General features: G+C 38.9%; 1 protein-coding gene across 1 annotated transcript; it reads left to right on the top strand.

Moving 5' to 3' along the window:
• Window positions 1–14,681: 14,681 nt before the first annotated feature.
• Window positions 14,682–20,636, top strand: LOC117256245 (acidic mammalian chitinase-like). The gene is made up of 12 exons (XM_033625542.2): window positions 14,682–14,706; window positions 15,361–15,424; window positions 15,530–15,556; window positions 15,704–15,908; window positions 16,099–16,155; window positions 16,311–16,476; window positions 16,819–16,943; window positions 17,065–17,188; window positions 17,638–17,820; window positions 17,914–18,030; window positions 18,145–18,277; window positions 19,447–20,636. Exons 2-12 carry the CDS (start codon window positions 15,400–15,402, stop codon window positions 19,773–19,775), a joined length of 1,491 nt encoding a protein of 496 aa, XP_033481433.1. The 5' UTR covers window positions 14,682–14,706; window positions 15,361–15,399; the 3' UTR covers window positions 19,776–20,636.
• The last annotated feature ends 2,768 nt before the right edge of the window (window positions 20,637–23,404 follow it).

Raw genomic sequence — 23,404 nt, 5'->3', positions numbered from 1 at the left:
TGTGTCATCTCCTCTAGTAGTGGCTTGGGTGAAACGGACATTTACGGACCTGTAGAAGTTACACACTATAGCTTTAATTGGTATTTTCAAGAAAAAAGTCACAGTAATAGTATTTCAATCAGGAAAGACAGAAGAATTAAGTAAAGATAATATTTCACACAGAATATGAGTGTACAGATTAACAGATGATTTGTGCTGATTAAGATTTAACAGAAGTCTTTGGCGCTTAAACACCAGAGGGAGATATTTTGTGATAGAGAGATATCTGAGCAGCAGCAAGATAACTCCCCCTCATGGAGTCCAGACACTGATGGTGGTGGTGGCTGCTGACTCTGAGGCTGCTGAGGCGTATGAGGCTGATGAATCCATAATGACTAGGTGGTGATGGGGAGGTGGAGGGTGCGCTCAAGGGCAGCAAGACAGAACTACAGCAGAGAAAGAACCCTATTTAAAATGAGGAGCAGTAAGATGATAGGCTGACAGGGAAGGTGTGTCGCTGTGCTATTGGCTGATTGTGAATCAGCTGATGATTCAATTGACCTACCCACAAAATGGCACCTAGAGATAGTGAGTGAGCATGCATGCAAGGAGTGAATGGCAGGGTGACCAAGACACTTACAGCCTGAGCATGAAAAGTTTTGTCTTCCTGACTAAACTTTTACTAGAGTTCATTTATTGTAGCTGAAATATAGCCAGCATTGCATGATGTCCAATATAGTGGACAGATAATTAATTGTCATTTCCTCCCAACATAAAAGTCTTAAGGCTGCTGTGAAACTGCACCTACTTAGGGCAACAATAAAGTTTATCTTGGGTGCACTGGTACAATAGACAATGTATGCAGGGGCATTTCTAGGATTTGAGAACATTTGGGACTTACCTTCTGTTGGCGGGTCCGGGGATCCTGCCTTGGCATTTTTCTTTTTATAACCATGCTCTATTTTGACGCTTCTTTATGCACTCTGGCATCTCATTTACATTGTGGCTGAATCCAAATGTCCGGACTTCAATGCACTTGCAGACTTTGCCGGCGTGTTCCTGGAAAGCCCTGGCAGGGTAACTGGGTAGCTCAAATCAACAATTCATCAAGATCACAAGGGTCCTTAAGTAGACTTTTTGCAGAGAGTCTGCTTGGGGTACAGACATCACCAGACTTCACTGATTTAATTACCCACAATTCATTGTATTATGGACATAACATTGTAGGTTTTTCTATTTCCAACTTAAAAAAACAAAACTCATGAATGTGTAAAACAATTATTGGTAGTTAGGCCTTTTAAAATGCTACTTGAATTATAATTATGTGCTAGAACATAGGCTGAAAAACAACAAAAGAAGGTCTTCTAATGTAAGTAATACCCAATTTATTTAGTCATAGTCCTGTGCTTATTTACAGACATTTATGTTTTGGAATGTGTATAGCCTATTATATATTATAGATATATATGACTATCATCTTGTTCAGTCACAAAACGCTATACTATACTACATATAAGGGTATACTATCTGCAGGAACAGATGAGCAGACACTATTCATCAACTTGCATGAGGAATATGACAGCGGTGGTCACCTTGTATATGACTGTAGCTGTTGCTTGAATGTTTCCACAGCATCAAGTGAAACAGTCTTGCCTGTCTATCAAGCAGCTTGCAGTCTCTACCCTCGCAGACTTTACGTGATGACAGTGAACACATCACAGGATGTACAACTTAAGTCCCCCAGGGCTCAGTCCGCAAGTCCAGAGGGTGGATATTTGGATTCAGCCTGTACTTATAGGGGACTTGAGAAGCCTTTAGGTCAGATGGGTTTAAGTGGATTGACAGCACTAATACACAGATGGATGTTTTATGGAGCACAGAAAGTATGTGTGATGAGGTTTCTAGTAATAAATACAGCTGAAATGAAAACCAGCAGTGTCCATCACACAGCTGAGGCAGGTGTAAAAGATGACGGATTGTATCTCCTGTCCCAGTGTAACTGTACTGAACAGAGAGGAACACACACACTACAGTCATTGAAAAACTAAATTGAGAGTTATTCCACAATGTCCAAATTAAAATATGATACAAGAGGCCATGTCCTCTGATCTATCTAAAACTCAGCAGACCTAATGTAAAACAGCCAATACTATACAACTTATTTCTGTAGTGTCCCTCAGCAACAGCTCAACAGAAGACAGTCTCAGCTGACATCTCCAGCCATGGGTGTAGATTTCATGTCAACTTTGGTAAGGACACATATTAAGTGGGGCTCTGGGGGTCCTTCCCCAGGAAATTTTGAACACCAAACACATCATTTGCTTTATTCTGGTTACTTATAATGCCAGTTTAGGGTGGAAATGTCCTTATTTATGTACAGAAAAACACAAAATTCAGGTGATAGTTAACAATTTAACAAAATATAGAAATAGGTTATAATGGATTATAATGCAATAAGGCTCTCGGGCATTCTGGATTGCTTTCAAATATTTATTCTCCTGTATAGATCAACTTCTCTTTGAATGTCATCCCTGCTGTGTCAACACCTATGTGTGCATAGTTTACTTTACCCTCCTCCTTTGTGTCTTTCGTTTGGGGACATAATCTCTTCAAATGTGCATATGGCACCCACTCACATCAATGATAAATTTTTACTTTCGTTCATTTATAAACTCCTGGACTTCAATAGCTGTGTTTCAGAGAGATTTCTGAAAACATATCACACACATCTGTGTTCTCCAACAAGTTGAGAGTAAAGTTATAATATTTTGAGAAAAAAGTTGTAATATTACAAAAATCATATCATATCATATCATATCATATCATATCATATCATATCATAATTTAATGAGAATAAAGTCAAAATGTTTCAAATAAAAAAATAAATCTACCTGCTCTATAGTCTGCTGTGCATTATGTTATTGCTCTGCCAGTATGGTGATATCCCCTTCAGACCATCTGACATGCATAGAACCCTGTGTGGGACTCTCCCTGAATGAAACAAAACAGCTGCGCACTGCTCTTCCTCAAAGGTGGAATACCAAAACAAACTGAGAAGACTTTTAAACCAGGCATGGTATGGGATCGGCCAATGTTAAAAACAAAAAAAAAAAAAACTGAAGCCACTGTCCCTTATTCAATCAATACAAGATGTGATTTGTCCCGTAGTTTGGTGCACAGAACTGTGGAATGAGAATAAAGATATTGCCAATGAGTTTGTACAAATACTAGGACATTTCTGTCCTCACAAGATGTTGGTAAGGACAAACATCTCTACAACACATTCTCACTTTGACCTTGTCACATATCAACATTTCTTTCAACGTCTCTTTAAAAGTCAACACTGCAAATCAATCTATTTTTACTTTAACAACAAACACAGTTTATAGCTAAGCTGGTAGTTATAACACGGTATGTCTTTTTTCCAGTCAAAACAAAGCACAGTTGTTTTGTCTCTGGCTTTTATACTTCCAACAAGCACAACTGACCCTTCGCTAAGCCCCACCCCCACGTTACCTGTTGTTAAGCCTGTCAAGCTTTCATACCTGCCAAGTCAATATGACATGTTCAAGGATATTGATAAGAGATATTCCAAAGGAAATAATGATAAATTTCTGGAATAACAGTCCTTAAATATCTCAGATAAGCAGACAGAGAGGCTACAATATGCATACATTAACAGTATAATTTTTCAGTTGAGTATAGTGAATGAAGAGAACATAATATCAAGGAAAAAGCTCACAGTAACGATGCATTTGTCACGCACCCCACATCTTGCCAGGACAAATATTAACAGGAAGAATAATGTTCTTGCACAGCAGAGTAAGAATGTATAGTTGTATTTTAGGTGTTTGGTTATGTCTTAGTTATGGCTCCCAACAGCTTTCATTATCTGTTTTAGCCCATTACTAGCAAAACTAAATAATCCTATTTTTCCATTTGTTTAAAGTGTGAACAGCCTCAAATGATACACAACCATCTTTGTTTGCTAATGTGTTCAGCTAGCTTACATTAGTTAGCATTATACCTTGGAGCAAACAAAGGAGTTTTTGTTCATTTTCATAGGATTCAGCTCTGAGTGGGGTCTTCCACACTGACTTGAGGTTTTGGCTTCAGAAAAGTAAAAAAAATATGACATCCCTATCTAAACTTTGAGGATATCAACTGTCTGACTTTCAGGTTCCTCATGCACATAGTCTCAACATTTCCCCTTTTCTGAAAGCTTGACAGGCCTCTCATGTCTAGTTTAAGTTGCTAACATTGGATTTGACAGTGGTTGTTATGGTGAAGTGTCATTGGACTGCCGTTTACTGCATTAGTGATTAGTCTTTGGTCAGTGTGCCTGTGGAGATGGGCATTAAACTGCAAATGTATCACAGTGGTGAGCGCATTGTGTCACTAGATGGTGTAAATGTTCTCTGTGACTCTCTAAGCTTTTGTTTTCCTAAATGTCGTCATTTTACCACATTATGCCTGTCTCTCCTCCCTCTTCATTCATTATGAATTTGAGCTGCTGTAAAAACATTGTACAGAAAAGGCCAGGATATGAAAAAAAAGCAAAAAAAAGAGTTTTACCTTATTTTAATATTTTCAACCAAATATTCAAAGCTTAGTTTCCTCTGCAGAGCTGTGCAATTTGACTACTTGTTTTGGTATTCTTTCTTCTTCTTTAGCTCCTTAGATAGGTTTTTTAGCTAAATGATAAATGTCATTCAATTATTTAAGTTAAACAATAAATAAATAAATAAATAAATAAATAATATATACATATGTCTTTGGCTTTCATATCTGAAAATGCTTGAACCTAAAGGTGAAAAGATAAGTGTATAACGCTTGTGTTTGAAAGAGAGCACAAGTAACATTTTCTTCCTGTCTGTTGATGCACATGAATCTAAAGTTTCACAAAAGTTGCATTTTAATATGTAAATCCTAATGCATAAGTCATTTAGGATTGGCCTTCAGCATAGCTATGGACAACACAACCAGGAATTCTATGTTTGTAAGTCAACAATTCTTGGACAATCTCAACCTACAAAGTTAGAAAATCACAGGTGTACCTGATAATAAAGTGAAAAATATGAATACATTACATTTAGTAATTAATTAAAATACATTTTCTATTCAATCTGCCATGTTGAACTGCAATAGAAGATAAGCCCTAAGGCTACTTTTGTGTATTTTAATCCTCAACCATTTTAAATATCTCATATGGAGTCTGTCATTGTGATCTATCTATCTTTTCTTTGACTGTAATATGTACAGTAAGATACTGTAAAGGGTACATACAGTATGTTACTGTAAATAGCAAAATAATGTGGGAGAATACTCAGTCACTATTACTACTCTGTCACAAGTGCAATCCAGTGCATTTGACACCATATGACCTGCTCTGCTCAGCAATAAACTACTGGACATGCAAGTCGATGCTCCACTTGTATAACCAACTACCTCACAGGTCGGACACTGTATAATCCAGACATAACAGTGAGCAGCATGGGGGCACCTCAGGGGACAGTCCTGTCACACCTTTATGTTTACACTCTACACCACAGACACAGAGTTTGGTGGACGAAACCACATGCAACTCACTGTCACGAGGACAAAGGAGTTGGTCGTGGATTGTAGGAGGCACTGGACTCGTCTGAACTCAGTCAGCATCAAGGGGACCGAGGTGGACATTGTGGATGATTATCTGTATCTGGGTGACACTAAGCTAGACTGGACTGAAAACACTAATGCTGTGTATAAGAAAGGTCAGAGCCACCTGTATTTTCTCAGGAGACTCAGATCTTTCAACATCTGCAGAGCCATGTTACAGATGTTTTATCATTCGGTGGTAGCCAGCATCATCTTCTATGCTGTAGTGTGCTGGGGCAGCAGGCTGAAGGCAACTGATGCTAACAGACTCGGTAGGCAGACAGACAGACTCTGGACAACACCTTTCATCCCCTGCGTGCCACTCTGGAGTCGAATCACAGCACTTTCATCCGTAGACTGAGACCACTGGGGAGCACAAAAGAACACCACAGGAGATCTTTTCTACCTGTGGCCATCAAACCGTTTAACTCCTCTCCTTCTGTAGGAAGAAGAGCTGAAACAAAGAACACTGATAACAATATTCACCTACATTACGTGCACTACAACGTTTACATGGTGTACATCACTGCTTTTCAATATCTTATACAATGTTTTCTCAACATCCTGTGCAACATTACTTTTCAATTTCATGATCACTTGTCAATGTAGTGTAATATCTTTTTCACAAGCTGATGTGCAATAATACTTCTCATTGTCATATCATGTACAATATAATGTTGGTTATCAGGCGCAGTCTGCATTTTCCACCAATTTAGTTCATATTTAATAACTCTTGTATGTGTCTTATTCCTATGATACTTTATTGGGTACTGGTTCACTTCATATCTTGTATATTTAGAATTTTTTTGACTGATATTTACTGTAATATTCTTTTGTTATAAAAACTAGGCCCAGGGTGTGACCCTGACCTGGGGAACCCACTGGTTGTTCTGGTTGTTACTGTTTTTTTTTTTTGTTTTGTTTTGTTTTTTATTTCATTTTTAGTGAATGTTACTGTTACTGTATTTTGTTTTACTGATTTGAAGCATTCTCTGGCAAAAGAATTTCCTTCGGGATAAATAAAGTTCTATTGAATTAAATTGAATTAATTATTCTCTACTGTAAATTAGTTTACAGTTGTATGCCTGCCCACGAGAAACTGATCAATAGACCTTTTTCGCAGCAGATATTTTGACATGTCAAAGTAAAAAAAGCACAGGTATATTCAATAAATAAATAATACAAAAAATATAAAAAAAAGAAAAGAAGTAGCCAAGAATGTAAGTATATTATTTCTGTTATCATTTAATGTAATACTTTTCAAATGTAGTCACTTCTTAACCCTGACTTGGGTTACTTTTTCCCCCACCATTTTGTAGTGTTAACTAAAAGATAAAAATATATAATGTCAAGTGTTAAGTGATATTTTTAAGATCGCCAAAATATTATTCAGACATTAAATGAAATATTATTAACTGTTTTGGATGGTCTTTCAATCAAAACAACACACATTTTATGTTAAGAAAGAAGCTGCTTGGTGAACTATAGTGTAAGCCAGTTAAGATTTTAAGGGTGCTTTAGAAATACTAAATTGCTATGATATATCCTCTATAAATGTATTATTGTCTTGGCTGATGATGACAAGCACTGTAAATTATGTCCTTTTATGAAAGAATAAAATGAACCTTGAGCTTTTTTATTCCATGTGATCTTGAATTTTGTACTTTGACCTTTAAAATCATTTAGAGTTTCTGTGGATGAGACTTATCACATCAGCCCACCACCGAAACCCAGCCCCACAAGGAAACTGGCTAAAGTAAATCATCCAGTCAGGCCAGGATAGTTATTCAAGAAGAGAACTTTGTTCTTTGAAGACAACGCGTCATATCTCCTTAGACTGTTAGACTGTATATTTATCCTGAGATCTAACCAATGGATGTAACATTAGTGTTGCAACATACCATGCTGGCTATCAGCCCAGTGACCTTAAGACAGCTCAATAATAATGCGGCCCAATTCTTTGTTCAAAGTAATCTGTTATCTGGCTAATCAACAGCCAGGCCAGAAATATTATTACATAATCTGACCACAGCAGCCCTGATTATTATCAAATAAATATAGATACATGTATTGTCCATATTATCATGATTTAAGAGTGCAGTTATTTAACAAACTGGAAGTGGAAGAGATGAGACAGGATACAGATTTGCTGGCATGGTTATTTGAACATAAAACATTTTTATTTGCAGAATTTATAGAAAAGGCCTGGGTTAAAAGAAGTATGGCATTGTACAGATGATTATGTTTTGTTGTAGTTATGTAAAGTTGAATTTTGTTATGTGTACCGGAAGTCACATATGAAATGTTTTTCTGTGTTTCATTGGTGTCATGTAATCCCGTGTGGGATGGGCCACTTGTGGCATGACACGTAAATAAATAAAAAATCAATCAATCAAAACTGATACACATGTGCAAGGGCGGAAATTCAATTTCATTGTTGGGGGGGACAATAAACAGAAATATTTCTCAAGAGTAATTTTTGCGGGGGACTAACAAAGATTGATTTTAAATATTACAGTTACCATTTACAAAAGATTAAAAAACAAAAAGTTATGAAAATGATGTATTCTCTTTTGTAAACACACTTCTGTAAATTGTAACAATCCAAATTGCACTAAAATTGGTCCAAAATTATTTGAGTTTGAATGATCTTTAGCGGCTGGGCTGTTTATATGACTGCTGCATTCACTAAGATTCAACCACAAGGTACTGAAGTGAACAAAACACTGTCTGGTTACAACTGGTAACGTGTTTTATTCTGTTGAAAAGAAGAAGTAAATAAAGGTGTCCGACATGTCTCTTGTTTTAAGTGAACTTTTGCAAAGTAGTTACTTAGTGGAGCTCAGTTTCCTCTGCTCTATCACACTTTCACTGATCCACAGTAAGTCATGCCGAGTGCTGCTGTGTGTCAGTGTATGCAGACGTGGACCAAACCATTGTGAGGCAGATGAGGGGGGAGGATGCAATCTTTCTAAAGTTATAAATGCATCGTGTTGCGTATATAATTGGCACAAGTGCTTTCAGTTTTTATTATTATATAGTTTAAAATTGTATAGTTTCCTCAAATTATACACTGCCTGGCCAAAAAAAAAGTCACCACCAAAAAAAAAAGTCATACACTCTAATATTTCGTTGGACCGCCTTTAGCTTTGATTACGGCACGCATTCGCTGTGGCATTGTTTCGATAAGCTTCTGCAATGTCACAAGATTTATTTCCATCCAGTGTTGCATTAATTTTTCACCAAGATCTTGCATTGATGATGGTAGAGTCTGACCGCTGCGCAAAGCCTTCTCCAGCACATCCCAAAGATTCTCAATGGGGTTAAGGTCTGGACTCTGTGGTGGCCAATCCATGTGTGAAAATGATGTCTCATGCTCCCTGAACCAGTCTTTCACAATTTGAGCCCGATGAATCCTGGCATTGTCATCTTGGAATATGCCCGTGCCATCAGGGAAGAAAAAATCCATTGATGGAATAACCTGGTCATTCAGTATATTCAGGTAGTCAGCTGACCTCATTCTTTGAGCACATACTGTTGGTGAACCTAGACCTGACCAACTGCAGCAACCCCAGATCATAACACTGCCCCCACAGGCTTGTACAGTAGGCACTAGGCATGATGGGTGCATCACTTCATCTGCCTCTCTTCTTACCCTGATGCGCCCATCACTCTGGAACAGGGTAAATCTGGACTCATCAGACCACATGACCTTCTTCCATTGCTCCAGAGTCCAATCTTTATGCTCCCTAGCAAATTGAAGCCTTTTTTTCCGGTTAGCCTCACTGATTAGTGATTTTCTTAAGGCTACACAGCTGTTCAGTCCCAATCCCTTGAGTTCCCTTCGCATTGTGCGTGTGGAAATGCTCTTACTTTCACTATTAAACATAGCCCTGAGTTCTACTGTTGTTTTTCTTCGATTTGATCTCACCAAACGTTTAAGTGATCGCCGATCACGATCATTGAGGATTTTTTTCCGGCCACATTTCTTCCTCGAAGATGATGGGTCCCCACTATCCTTCTAGTTTTTAATAATGCGTTGGACAGTTCTTAACCCAATTTTAGTAGTTTCTGCAATCTCCTTAATGTTTTCTCTGCTTGATGCATGCCGATGATTTGACCCTTCTCAAACAGACTAACATCTTTTCCACGACCACGGGATGTGTCTTTCGACATGGTTGTTTAGGAAATGAGAAGCAACTCATTGCACCAGTTGGGGTTAAATAACTTGTTGCCAGCTGAAAGATAATTGCCCATGCAGTAATTATCCAACAGGAGGCTCGTACCTATTTGCTTAGTTAAATCCAGGTGGCAACTTTTTTTTTGGCCAGGCAGTGTATATTGGGAGGACAATTCCCAATATATACCCATTCCCCCTTTTTCCCAGGGGGGATGGATCCGGACCCCCCATCCCCCCTGGGATTTCCACCTATGCACATGTGAGTAACTAGACTACCCACTAACTAATACAGAATACGAGTGAGGCCTTATTATTTGTTTGTCTCTGTACCATGTGCTGCGTATTGTTTCCATGTAAAGACAATACTTTAGTGTTATATGTTGAAGGTAATGTCTTACTTTCTGAAATAAATTTATGAGTATGTTACAATAAAAATTCATGATGTGAATGTTGAGATGTTACCAGCCATGACAGTAAGGCTCGTATTGTTTTTACCTTATGAGTCTGTGTGTGTGTGTGTGTGTGTGTGTGTGTGTGTGAACATGGCAAAATGTTGTCCTGGTGACACCTATAGTATTAGGAACTACCACAGAATACTTATTGAGTGTTTATATGTCTGTTCTCATTCCGAAGTCACCAAATACAAACGCTTTGTCAGTGATTTTGGTGTCGGACACCAATGCCAAAAGCTACCTCTCAGGGTGGGCAGTATGATACACCACCAGGCGGCAGCAGTTTGTAACGCAGCCAGACAGAACCTTTTGCGGTGTTATGATACGCTGCTGGTTGGCCAGACAACCCTGTCGCAGCGTTATGATACGCCGCTGTGTAGCATCAGTTTGAAACACAGCCAGTAAGGACATAATATAAGGAGCTGTAAAGTCTCTATGGGGCAGGAAGGAGGGAGGGGAATTTAATTGGTCCAACAATCCATGGACTTTTCCCTGGGAGCCTGGCATTCACTTCTACAGTAGAGCCAAACCATTATGTTATTTTTTTCTAAACCTAACCACGTGATTTTGTTAATGTGTTGGAGTTGGTTGTCACAACCCTGAATGTCAACAGCAGATGCAGAAGATACCTAGCGTGTAATATGTCAACATGATAGCCCAGTGACAAAGCAGTGATATGTGACAACTTCAGATGGGAATATGTGGTCTGTCAGTCTCTCTGTGGACAGATTTTGTCTGTGCAAGATGCAGTCACAAAACTTTAGAAGCGTGTAGTAGAGTTTAAAATGAATGTAGACCTTGAAGATAAGTGTGGTGGACCACCTACTTTGGGCATTTTAACATGGGGGTCTATGGGGATTGACAGGCTCTAGCAACTGAATTTTTTTGGCACTTCAGTGTTGGCTTCATTTTTCAGCCCTGGGGCTTGCTCCTTGGTGTCTTCAGGTATTGGACACTTAAATGTAATGCTTTTCAAGTTCTTTTTCAGATAATTTGAAACAAAATTTATATATTTTCTAATTTAAGCATTGCAGGTAAGTATAAATGTAAGTAGTGTATATGTGGTCCTGTGCAGAGTTAGGGTTTTATGTAGGACTATAGTTGTTAGAGTACAAAGACAGTAGATTTTAAGATTTGGAACATCAGAAATGACGACTTTTATGCAGAAGAGCTAGATTCATTTTGACAAAAAGAAATGAAAAGATGGGTAAATAAAATTAGATATAAATGTTTCTGGCAATGAGGACCTCAAAAATTCAAATTTAAGTCAATGTTATTACCTTTAACATAATAAGTAATATTTAACTATTGTTTGTAAAATTGAAAACATAATAAGACTTTTTATGGACCTGCAGTCACCCTGTCAACTTGTGTTGTTGTGTTTATTGACACACAGACATTGGGTCTCTTAAGCTGGACAGATGTTAAATTTTGGTTGGAATGAAAATTGGGTTATTTTAATTCTCAAGTGACATTTGAATTTCATGCTGTGTGGATGTTCACATTATGATGTTTTGCAGATATTAAGTTTTGTTCTCCACACCTTGCAACTTAATGTTGGTATCCTATGTCAAGATGATGTTGGCACGAGATGTTTGGAAGATGTTGGATTTTGGTTATTAACATCTGTCATCTGTTGTCAGTGTTCAACATCAGTTGATGTTGGCATTAGACACTGAAGTTTTGGCCCCTGACATCACAACCTAATTTCTACCAAATATCACCGGGGAAAGATGCTGGTGGCCAGCTGGGACAGACTACATCTATGTGTGTATGTGTGTGTGTGTGTGTGTGTGTGTGTAACTGTCATTACTGAGGAAAAATAAAAGCTAAGGTTCAAGAGCAAAGAGGTGTAAATGAATGCTGATGCTGGCCATGTGCATTCAACAACAAAAACAACAACAATGATAATAATAATCATCTTAATTTATATAGCACTCTTCAAAATCTGTATTGCACAGTGCTTTGTCACTAGTTACTGCCTTAATCATCAACTTTCAAACATCAAACAGGAAGAAATGAACAGGGAGCAGTTGTGTTGTAGTTCAGATAAGTGTTTATGAGGCAGGAACTGCTTCTGCAGCAGTCACTGATAAGACACCATTTTTTCTTCTGTCTTAATGAATAGACTTTGGGGACTTTGATGGCTACTGATTATGAAATGCTTATGGAAAACACAAAACCCTGGCAAGTAGACTGCAGTGTCACACCCAACATACGCACATGTGAGTTATATAACTATTTTATCAACAGAAACATTAATCATTTATTTGTGCTCTGATGTGTTATCAGGCATGTAGCAATATTTACTAATAACAAAGCTTCTTAGTGGTTATGTGCAGTGTTCTTTAGCTTTAGTTTACAAAAGGGAGATAAAGTAATCTACATGTTCCAAACCTGCACTTCAGCAGTTTTTCTGTACAGTGGATTGATATGCATAAAGGATTTGAGGAGAGCCAGGGATCATTATTCAAATTATCTACACGTCCTTGGACCGTTCATTTTCCGTTAATGCCCTGATAAGAAGGTGAGGGAAAGTGGAAAGCTGCATCAAAAGAATAGCTCACGTTTTGGGTATCATGCTTATTCACTTTCTTTTATAAAAGAAAGTAGTGAAGATCAATGTCAATATTATGGTTAGCTTAATGACAGGAAGCAGGGGTTAACTGTGAGCCATGTTCTGTCCAATCAGAAAAAGTTAACCTATGCCTTACTGTTGGTCAGAATGGCTCCACTATGCTACTCCATCTACAATCACAGTTGTTAATATTTTTTTGGTTAGATGAGAGGGGTACTTGGTCCAAGTGCTGCTGCTTCCTCCTGTCACCAGTTTTTATTCACAGCTAGGCTCAACATGTGCTGACCCCAACACACAAGATGTTTGTTAATGCATGAAGGTTGAAGTTGACATCAGTTAGCTGATCTCATTGTGGAACAGAGAGCCAATAAGTCTATTTCCTTTTAGGCAGCACTGTGAACAAAGAGTCAAGAGATTGACACTCTTAGTGATAATTATCCCATGACTGCAGTTCCCTCAGCTCTATCAGGCATTTTCTTTGGCTTATTTTTTTATGGTATTTTTGCCATCTAACTTTACTCCAAGTGGCCCAACTGCTATAAAAAAACATTTCAAGTGCTCATTTTGTTTTGTTGTCAGTTGCGCCTTACACATTTGCAGGCCTCTTCAACAGTAGGTATAAACTGTAACATGTGTTCTGTATAACATATGCCGATCAGCCAAAACATAAAACCAGTGAAAGGTGAAATGATTAACTTTGATCACCTCTTTACTATGCAGTATTCTGCTGGGAAACCTTGGGATCTGGCATTCATGTGGATGCCATTTGACACACACCACCCAAACACCTGAAACCCAAACACAATTTTGGACCAAGTACCCCTCTCATCTTCTCATAGCAATGGAATTCCCCAATGCCAGTGACCCCCAAAAGGACAATACTTGATGCTTCACTGCAAAAACTGCTCAGGAATAATGTGACAAAGGCATAAATCTGGTCTCCACAATTCCCTGTGGAATGTACTAGTACCTCACCTCACAACCCACAGGACCCAAAGGATCCTCTGCCAATGGTGCCAGACACCACAGGACACCCCCATAGGTCCTGTGTCAATGCCTCTACAGGTCAGAGCCATCTTGCCTGGGTGTCACACCATCCACCATCCCGTCTACCTCCCAATGACAAAGTCAGCTCATATACTGCGTCACTTTAGAAATGTTGATATTAAACGTATAAAATGTACAAATGTCACATATACGTGGTTTGCAGAAATGTACAATGCTAACATCATGTTCGGGGAACTGGGAACTGGGCTCTTACACATGACATACACATGTTCTAGTTGCAGTCTTAGCTAAGGCACATAAACAACTTCATCAGCTCTTTGTGACTATCAGTGAGGCATGCAGAGCAGACATGTGCAGCAAGACTTTCTCTAGGATTGTTTGAAATAAATAAAGTGTGAGGCGATGATGTCCTTGGACAGCTCAGGGACATTGCTGAGCTGTGTTTCTATGGTAACAAATAATTATACCTGCTAACAAATGACCAAAACACAAAAAGATAATCTGGTTCATAGTTTGCTAACAGTGTTCATGAGATCACACTAACACATTAGAAATATTTTGTTTTTGTTTTTCTGCTTTGAATTTTCCCAGTAAAAGCTTTCAGGTCATGACCTATATTGAGTCATATCTTGTACAGAAATATGCTGCTTTGTCACACTGTCTCCATACCATATATTACAGCTTATCACCATATGTCAGTTCAGGTCTGATGTTAGTTATCTTATCATTTTTTGTATCCACAACATACTGAACATATTATTATTGCCCACCTCCCTGGCTCATGGTATATGAGGAACACTGATATCTGGCTCCTGTGATGTATATAAGGAGATTCTAAACCCATACACATTGGTTCCTTCTGAGATCCCAAGGTAAGCTTGCACTTGGAATTTAGCAGAAGCAGTTCTGCTCTTCCTCTCTTGTGTTTCCAAAACCTACATCATTGCAGACTGTAGGGTTGTAACTCTGGTTTGGTATGATTTGGTTTTCACTGAATGGAATTGGGCAATTGTATACACAGCACTTCCTGTAAATTGGGACAAAGTGTTGCAGTTGTGTTAGGGCTGGCTTCAAAATGTGGAAGATAAACTGTAGGGTTTATGGCCTGTGACAGGGAAAGTGCACCAAGTCTGCACAATGGAGTTTAAGCCAAGATATTAATAAGATGTTCATTTAGTTAAATTACATTTTTAAGAACATGGTACAGGCTGTTATTAATTGCTGTAACAACATGAAACAGTGAAATCTGAAGGGGAAACTAATAGAACTTTGATTGATATTGATTGTTTAAAATAGGTACACAAAGATCCCAGAAAAACTATGATGGTTTACATTAGTGGAGTTATTGTGCACCAACTCAAAATTGCTTCATGGGCTTTATGTTTTGAATTTATAATAGTTATGGTCAATTTGTGCATTAGTGCCATCTCAGAAATCCCAAAGAATATGCAATCATATTATTTTTTAATCATATAATTTTGTATGACTTTTCTTTTATCCTTGACAAATCTGTTTATTTATACTAGGAAAAAGAAGAAGTTGAAGTTGTGAGCTTTGAAATCAAGATGACCAAGCTCACTATTCTAGCAGGTAAACAGTCACCAAGCCTCAGTGCTTTCCATAATGCCTTAATAACATGACACATTAAGTTTTATGTGTGCATGCAATCCATTCTCTTATTTGTGCCTCTCTTAGGCTTGTGCCTGGTGATGTGCCAGCTGGGTAAGTTACACTTGGGTAAAACCCATGACATGGTCATACAAATATACATGGAAGTTTGTACTGACACTGACGATATGTCAGAAAAAAAAAAAAGAGAGAGAGATTTTGTGCAATTCTGACCACAAATTTGCTTCCACTGATATCCAGCAACTGCCTCCCAGATGGTGTGCTACTTCACCAACTGGTCCCAGTACAGACCTGGAAATGGGAAATACACACCCCAAAATGTGGATCCCTTCCTGTGCACCCATCTGATCTATGCTTTCTCCATCATCAACAACAAGAATGAGTTGGTTACTTATGAATGGAATGACGAGACCCTGTACAAGACCTTCAATGGCCTGAAGAGCAAGTAAGAACTTGTCTTCCCACTCTATGAAATATTCCCCCCACATACTCCAGCTTGTGTTCAGTCAGTGTGTGAAATTTGAAATTTAAAAATCCCAGTTTAACTACAAACACTGTGTATGATAAACAAGCCTTTGCCATCTTAAATCTTCTGCATTCAGCAAATCATATCAAGCCACTTGTATCTTTTAAAGGAACCCCGGTCTGAAGACCTTACTGGCTGTTGGTGGATGGAACTTTGGCTCAACTCAGTAAGTTTCTGCTTTCATTGTCTAATATATACTCCTCATCTAATATATGCTCCTTTACAAACATTCCATGAGGTATGTCAAATTCATAATCAAGCTCTGATGTATTTCAGGGTAATGCTGTTAAGTCCTATTTAACATTAAACAAATCTCCTCAGGTTCTCCATCATGGTGTCCACTCCAGCCAACCGTCAGACATTCATTCAGTCTTCCATCAAATTCCTGAGGACTCATGGATTTGATGGTCTGGATCTGGACTGGGAGTACCCTGGATCTCGTGGAAGTCCTCCAGTGGACAAGATGAGGTTCAGTCTGCTCTGCAAGGTGTGTCATGAATAAGTGATGAAACAGTGATTATAAAAGTGTGAGAGTTCTAGGGGTGCGATGTGAGCACCACAGCCCCCCATTCCAGTCTCCACAACATGCCAAATTAAAATGAATGCCATGCATTATCGAGTTCAAAATGTACATCGTAGTCAACAAACAGGAGTATTAAGCAATGGCTTTAGACTTTGTAGGGTCTGTGAGAGGGGTGATGGAATTCCTCTGTATTGCTCATGAGTGCAACACACTTGTTATAAACTCATGAGCCAGTGGGAACTGATGTATATTGCACTGATAACACTATATTTTAGAATGTCTCTTATCAGTTGTCATAATTTGCAGGAACTTGTTGAAGCCTATGCAGCTGAGGCCAAGGCCACCGGCAAACCTCAGCTCATGCTGACTGCTGCAGTGTCTGCTGGAAAGGGAACCATTGATGCTGGATATGAGATTGCTGAGATTGCCAAGTACTGCAGATTTTCTTTTTTTTTTTAAAAATGCTATAATTTTTAATCAGTCTATGTTTTTGATGATATAGTATGGTGGCTCAGTAGCTCATCTTAATTAGTATTTTCAAATCCATTTCAGACATCTGGACTTCATCAATGTCATGACCTATGACTTCCATGGAGCCTGGGAGCGAGCCACTGGACACAACAGCCCTCTGTATCGTGGCTCACAGGACAAGGGTGACCTCATCTACTTTAACACTGTAAGATACTTATTTGTGCTGTGTGGAGCCCCAAACATTGTTGAAAATGGATTATTATGACATGACTAATGCAGGAATACATACATCAAGTTGGTTCAATACCCTTTACAGGGTAACTCAACCAGTGTCATAGTGTTTAAGCTTGGGAGTAGAGAGTAGAAATTTAAAAAAAAAAGCATGTAGAGTTAAAAAAAAAAATCTGGGCATTTGCCACCATGCAGGTAGTTGGTTGCATTATGGGAAATTTAAGATCCAGCAAGGTTGAGGCTTGACTTTTATTAGAAGTTGAACTCTGCTGGTTCATTTCTCACAAGCCCCTCGTTATAGAAGTACAATAATAAATCCCCAGAACATTCTTTGAACACTGACAAGTACTGTCAGTTGCTACAGTATGCCTTAAAGAAACCCAGGCTTCATGTTTGCCATTCATCCTTCCGTTTCTATTTTAGGACTTTGCCATGAAATACTGGAGAGACAAAGGCACCCCAGTGGAGAAGCTGATGATGGGATTTGCTACTTATGGTCGTACCTTCCGTCTGACATCATCAAACACTGGTGTTGGAGCCCCAGCTAGTGGTGCTGCGTCAGCTGGACCATTTACACGTGAAGCAGGATTCTGGTCCTACTATGAGGTAAAGTCTGAACAAAATTAAATGCTACTAACACGAGAAGAATGGATGGACCGTGGAACAACCCAGTGACATTTCATCAATCTGGTCTTTCAGGTCTGTACCTTCCTGAAGGGCGCCACTGTTGGGTGGATTGATGACCAGAAAGTTCCCTATGCCAGCAAGAACAATGAGTGGGTAGGATTTGACAACAAGGAGAGCTATGAGATCAAGGTAGGTGGCACATTAATACACAAGGATTACGGATTTAGGGTTGGTCTGCAGGGTGGTATTATATAGATTTCTTTCTTACTTTTTGGTTGACTTGTCGTCTTATTTAATCCACAGGTCCAGTACATGAAGGAAATGAAGTATGGTGGTGTCTTTGTGTGGGCCTTGGATCTGGATGACTTTAAAGGAGAGTTCTGTGGAGAGGGAAGCCATCCTCTGCTGTCCCATCTGCGCAAACTCGTTGATGTTGGCAAGTCTTGCTTCTCATCTTTTTTATAAACCAGTGTGTTCCAAGCTTGTCAATTTATCATGCACAGTTCTTGGCAGGTTTTTTCAGAATGACTGTGTTATTCCGGTTTCAGACTACACAACATTTTTGTCCATTCTGGCAGTCATTATGTCAGATTAGGTGACTGAGGAGTCATAAAATTTTGCCGTGATTTGGCCAATGGACATGACTGACTACAGGTTGGTCTATGACCAATCATCCCTGGTCCCCTTTCATGACGTGCATGATGTCATTGTAATATTCTTGTCCTATTTTTATTCAGTCACAGAGGGTGTTCATGTCCCACCTGAAATGTTATTGTAGTAATGTAAAAAGTGCCATCAGAAAGCAGGAGCTACTTTTGAAGTGCCTCATGAAAAACTGTGCAAGTCACTGAATCCTCCACAACAACTTCCTGCAACTGTTTCACAATAAAAGTCTTTTCATAAAATGAAGGGATTCTCTCAACTGAAATTATAAGGGGTGTTTAATTATAAACTGATAAAGTGTTGAGTCTGAAATGACAGCGCAATGTATTAACTTTAAAAAGGCAAACAGGAGCAGATTAAATATAAAAATAGTAAAATACAGAGGAAATTTAAAATATAAATAAATAAAGTTCCATTTTTATTGTAGTCTGTTTCAAATGAAGCTGGTACCCTCTGCAGTTGTGTTAAGTAAAAGCCCCACCACTATTTGTGAATTATATCCTTCTCCATTATGAAGAATTAACATTCTTTGCTAGCTTGATGCTAACTTTGTCCTGGTAACATCCCCAGAGGAAATATCTAAAAGGCTGGGGTGTTGCTGTCATACAGTTGTCCACGGCAGCAGATTGCTCTGTGTTTCTATTGGTCAGAAAGACAAAAATAAAATCAAACATGCTAGACTTTCTGTTGGGACATCATGAGGCATCCTAGATGTGGCATCAGTTGTCGTCTACTATGACAAAGTACACAAGATGAAACAATGGATTATCATGTACGACACTCATGTCGTTCACGATCACAGCTGACACTGTACGACGCCACATCAAGCTATAATCGGGCTTATATTGTGTAGTGTGAACCCAGCATTACACTTATAGAAGCCATATGCTTAAAAATTCTCCTTTTGATATAATGTCTTTCTGTTTCTTTCATCTCTCACAGATACACCTCCACGTCCAACCACAACTAAGAGACCGGTTGTGACTACCACAGCATCAGCCACGCGCACAACCCCCAAACCTGCTTCTACCACTACTAGACCAGTTTCCAAAACCACCCCCAGACCCAGTGGTACCACCAATGCTCCGTCCACCAAGACTAACATCCCTATCCCAGGACGTGGCTTCTGCAAAGACAAGCCTGATGGCATGTACCCCAACCCAGCTGACAAGACCAGCTTCTATGTGTGTGCAGGTGGCCGAACCTATATAAGGATGTGTGGAATTGGTACTGTCTTCGAAGACAGCTGCAAGTGCTGTGTGTGGCCCTAAGTATTAACTTGTGGATTATTGTCATTGGCTGTCATCTCAATACTGTCTCTACAAGCTGAATGCTTCTGGAAAATGATCTGTTATTGTGTTTTTTGATTAAAATATTTTGATGTTTAGAAAACAGCTTAAAATTCAAAATGCAATTCTTCCATGAGAATAAAAGTATTATGACAGATCAAAAATGTGTTTGATAAATGACTGAAACCAAACGATATGTCTGTACATTACACTACACACATACATTTTATATGGAGAATTCTGTCCTTCTGTTGGAAGGTTGGTCAGTTTGAAAATATACTGAAATGCTGATCTTTATCATGTAGTGAAGATCTTATAATATTGTAATAAAAGTAACTTATAGAATTGATTATTCATTCACGTTCCACAAAACATAAGGTCATATAGTGGCAGTGGATTTCCAATGAATTTCTTAACAGCACTGCCCTATCACATTACCCTCTCAGTGGGTTTTTTTGTGTGCTTCATTTGATGAAGACATTGGCCCGGATCTGGAAAACTCATTTATCATGAAATAGTCTGTGCAGGATTGCATAGTGCCAATGGGCTTGGGCTGACTTGTGATACACACTCTGATACAACAGTAGGAATATCAGTCACACTGGGAATTTTTTTCATTGTTGTTTTCAGCATTGTTTATATTTCTGCCTGAAGGCCTTTGCAGTTATATTCAGGAAAGGGATAGGGGTGTGTCAGCACCAACACCTCATGCGGCACTACATGGTGTTTGTGCCAAGGGAGATGGAGACCGTATATCTGAAGAATGTATTACCTCACACCCGTTACCATATCATGTGTGCCCTTTAGCACTTGGAGCTAGAAATAAAGAGCAATAAAAACACACTGATGTCATTGATGTTATTGCTATGATTTTTGATTGATGATTTCACTGTAAACTTAAAGGTGCTTTGTGAAGTTTTCTTGTAAGCAAACAAAAGTTTTGCTTACATTCAGTGTTTCTCACCAAAGCACATTGTGTGTATACTTGAGGTCTAACAAATATGTTGAATAAATTCTCTCATAAAACTTTTTCAAAGCCAATTGTTTAAGTATTTCCAGTACCTACTGTAGAGCAAGGCCATCAAATGAAGGCTAGGACATGGTGTTTTGACATTATGGGAGCTATTGGGTATGACTATAGACTGTATGCAAAGATGAATGATGCATCTCCACTTCCTCCCACTGTACAGAAATGAAGCCAAAATATCCCAGACAGGGACTCTGTCATCTTGTGCTTTTGGATTTGGCACAGTAGCAGTCAGGATGTGGAGGTTTAGTATCGAGTTCCCAGATGTACACCCGTCTGATCCAATTTGGAGTAGCAAGATGGCTAGAACACCAACTGACACATTCAGCTATCAGTAATGACATCACAGCCCCTTTTCAAGCATCAGATACGTACTTACAACCAAACTTATCAAAAAATAAAAAAAGTTTTAATTTCAATTTTGGGGAGCTGTCATGCCTTCCATCTGTAGTTATAGTTATGGGTATGATGGATGCGCAATGCAAGGCTACTTATTGAGGGCTGTGACACAGTCATGGGAGCAGTGGGGTATGACACAACATGCAGTGTAACTGGAGCTGCAATGTTGGATGGTTGCAGCAGACAGTGGTAGAAATAAAGGAATGGTGTACGCTCAGGTGTTCTTTGGGTGCACTCAGCCTGACAGAGCTTTTGGCTATGCTCAAATGGATTGCAGCTGAACATTTGTGTATGGAAAGCATTTGTTTATGGTCTTTTATTGAGGACTTTTCGGTAATTGCAAAATTGTAATTCTCACCCATAGTATTTTTTCTGTGCAATAAACTAATTGTATAACATCAAATTAATACATGTACATTAACAGAAGTTAAACAGTTGCTTCACCTGTAAAATTGTACTAATGCTATTCCCACTTTTTATGTTATCAGTCCATGAATACATGAAAAAGTTGCTTTATTGTGCTGCTTGTTACAGAGTTGGCAGTTTGACACTAACTCGGCTTTGTTCGTCTTTGCTTGCTAAGTTAGCTTGTAAACTTTGTGTCTGCCTGGGCCATTAAAGGGATAGTGCGCACACGTGAGCATGGTCCAAATAGAGGCAATTAGAGCTACAGGCTACAATGAGGCTAAAAACAGAGTTCATATAACGTTTTTCCAAACAACTTTTTATGTCAGGGCTTCAGGACACTTGGATCACTACGGACGAGCAGAATGGAGATATTTTGTGGTTTCAATTATGTGTTTTTGGACGTTTTAACCTGGGGCGCTGTCAGCCTGCATTAGGTGGAGTTGTGCTGCTACCCCCTCTCCCCTTGGATCACCGCAAGTGATGTGGGGATTCTCAAACTTCACCAGAGCCTCCCTCGGCATGAGGGTTAGTAGATAATGGCTGAATTTTCATTTTTGAGTGCACTATCCCTTTAACTTGTCTGCTCTTTTCTACCTTTTAGAAGAGCAGTGGTGGATGAAGTACTTGAAAGCCATGCTTGAGTAAAAAATACAAATGTCTTATATTACTTAAAGCAACACTTACCTTTCTGGAAATTTTATGCATTTCTTTGTTTAGGTTAAATTGCTATTAATAAGCTGATGGCACACTAAAATGTAAGTGAATTCCACCAGAGATAAAAACTCACAATTGTACCATTCTCATATGGTTCTAAGAAAACTCTGACCAATCATTGCATTCAGACTAAATTCAATGATTGGCCAAGCGTCCTGTCTGTCTTCCCCACTCTGGACTGATGTAACCGCTTGCGTAACATGTTAGCACTGTAACCTTATTCTAAAACTCATCAGTCATCACTGACTCTGGTTGAGTTTTAAAACTCCAGGGTTGCGTTTGACTGTCTCGGTTGTAACGTTACACTTGCTCTCCTCTTCCGTGTATCTAATGTTACCTTGCCAATGCCTACGTCTATCATAGACGTAATGAGGACGTAATGGAGGAGGGGGGAGTAGGCCTTTGGAGGGAGGTGGAGTTGCAGGAGGAGGGGGATGGGACTTTGGAGGGAGGCGGGAGTTGTGGATGTTCAAATTTTTTCTAAGTGCTGTGTGAAATGCAAGAAAAGTACAGGATGCAGGGCATTAAACTATATTTGCAAATATACTATGTTAACAGTTGTAGGACTCCATATTGCCTCTCTTAAGTCTATTTGTCCTGACTACAGCCACGCTACACCAAGCAGTCAGATACAGCTGTTGCTCTGCTCTTTGACCATTTATGGATACAAGCTTCACTAACTACACCTGGTCAGTTTCTTAAGTCATAAGAAAAGTTATTAATGTACAAGTATTTTGAGTATGCTGGGTTTATACCATATACAAAAACAGGGGCGCATAATCTCCAGTCAGCCACTGATGTATTCGTCTGTGCGTCTGTGTCCATGGTAACCAGTCTTAAAGAGAAAAATAACTGATTGCTGATCATAAAGTCTTAAAAGTCACAGAAACCTACAAACTGTTTTTGTCAAGTTGTTTCAAAGTGATCCAGGCTTTTGATGCACACAGCGATTTGTCAGAACTGACGTCAGACATCTTTATCATCCCAACAGCAGCACAAGACATATAACTGCAACATCTGGTCAGGGTCTTTCAAAATATAATAATCATTGCACTCCAATGTG

This window comes from Epinephelus lanceolatus, chromosome 1, assembly GCF_041903045.1.
Source record: "Epinephelus lanceolatus isolate andai-2023 chromosome 1, ASM4190304v1, whole genome shotgun sequence".
In the NCBI taxonomy this organism is placed as follows: domain Eukaryota; kingdom Metazoa; phylum Chordata; class Actinopteri; order Perciformes; family Serranidae; genus Epinephelus; species Epinephelus lanceolatus.
The sequence above is the reverse complement of the archived record's forward strand: the minus strand, read 5'-3'. Positions and strand labels throughout refer to the sequence as shown.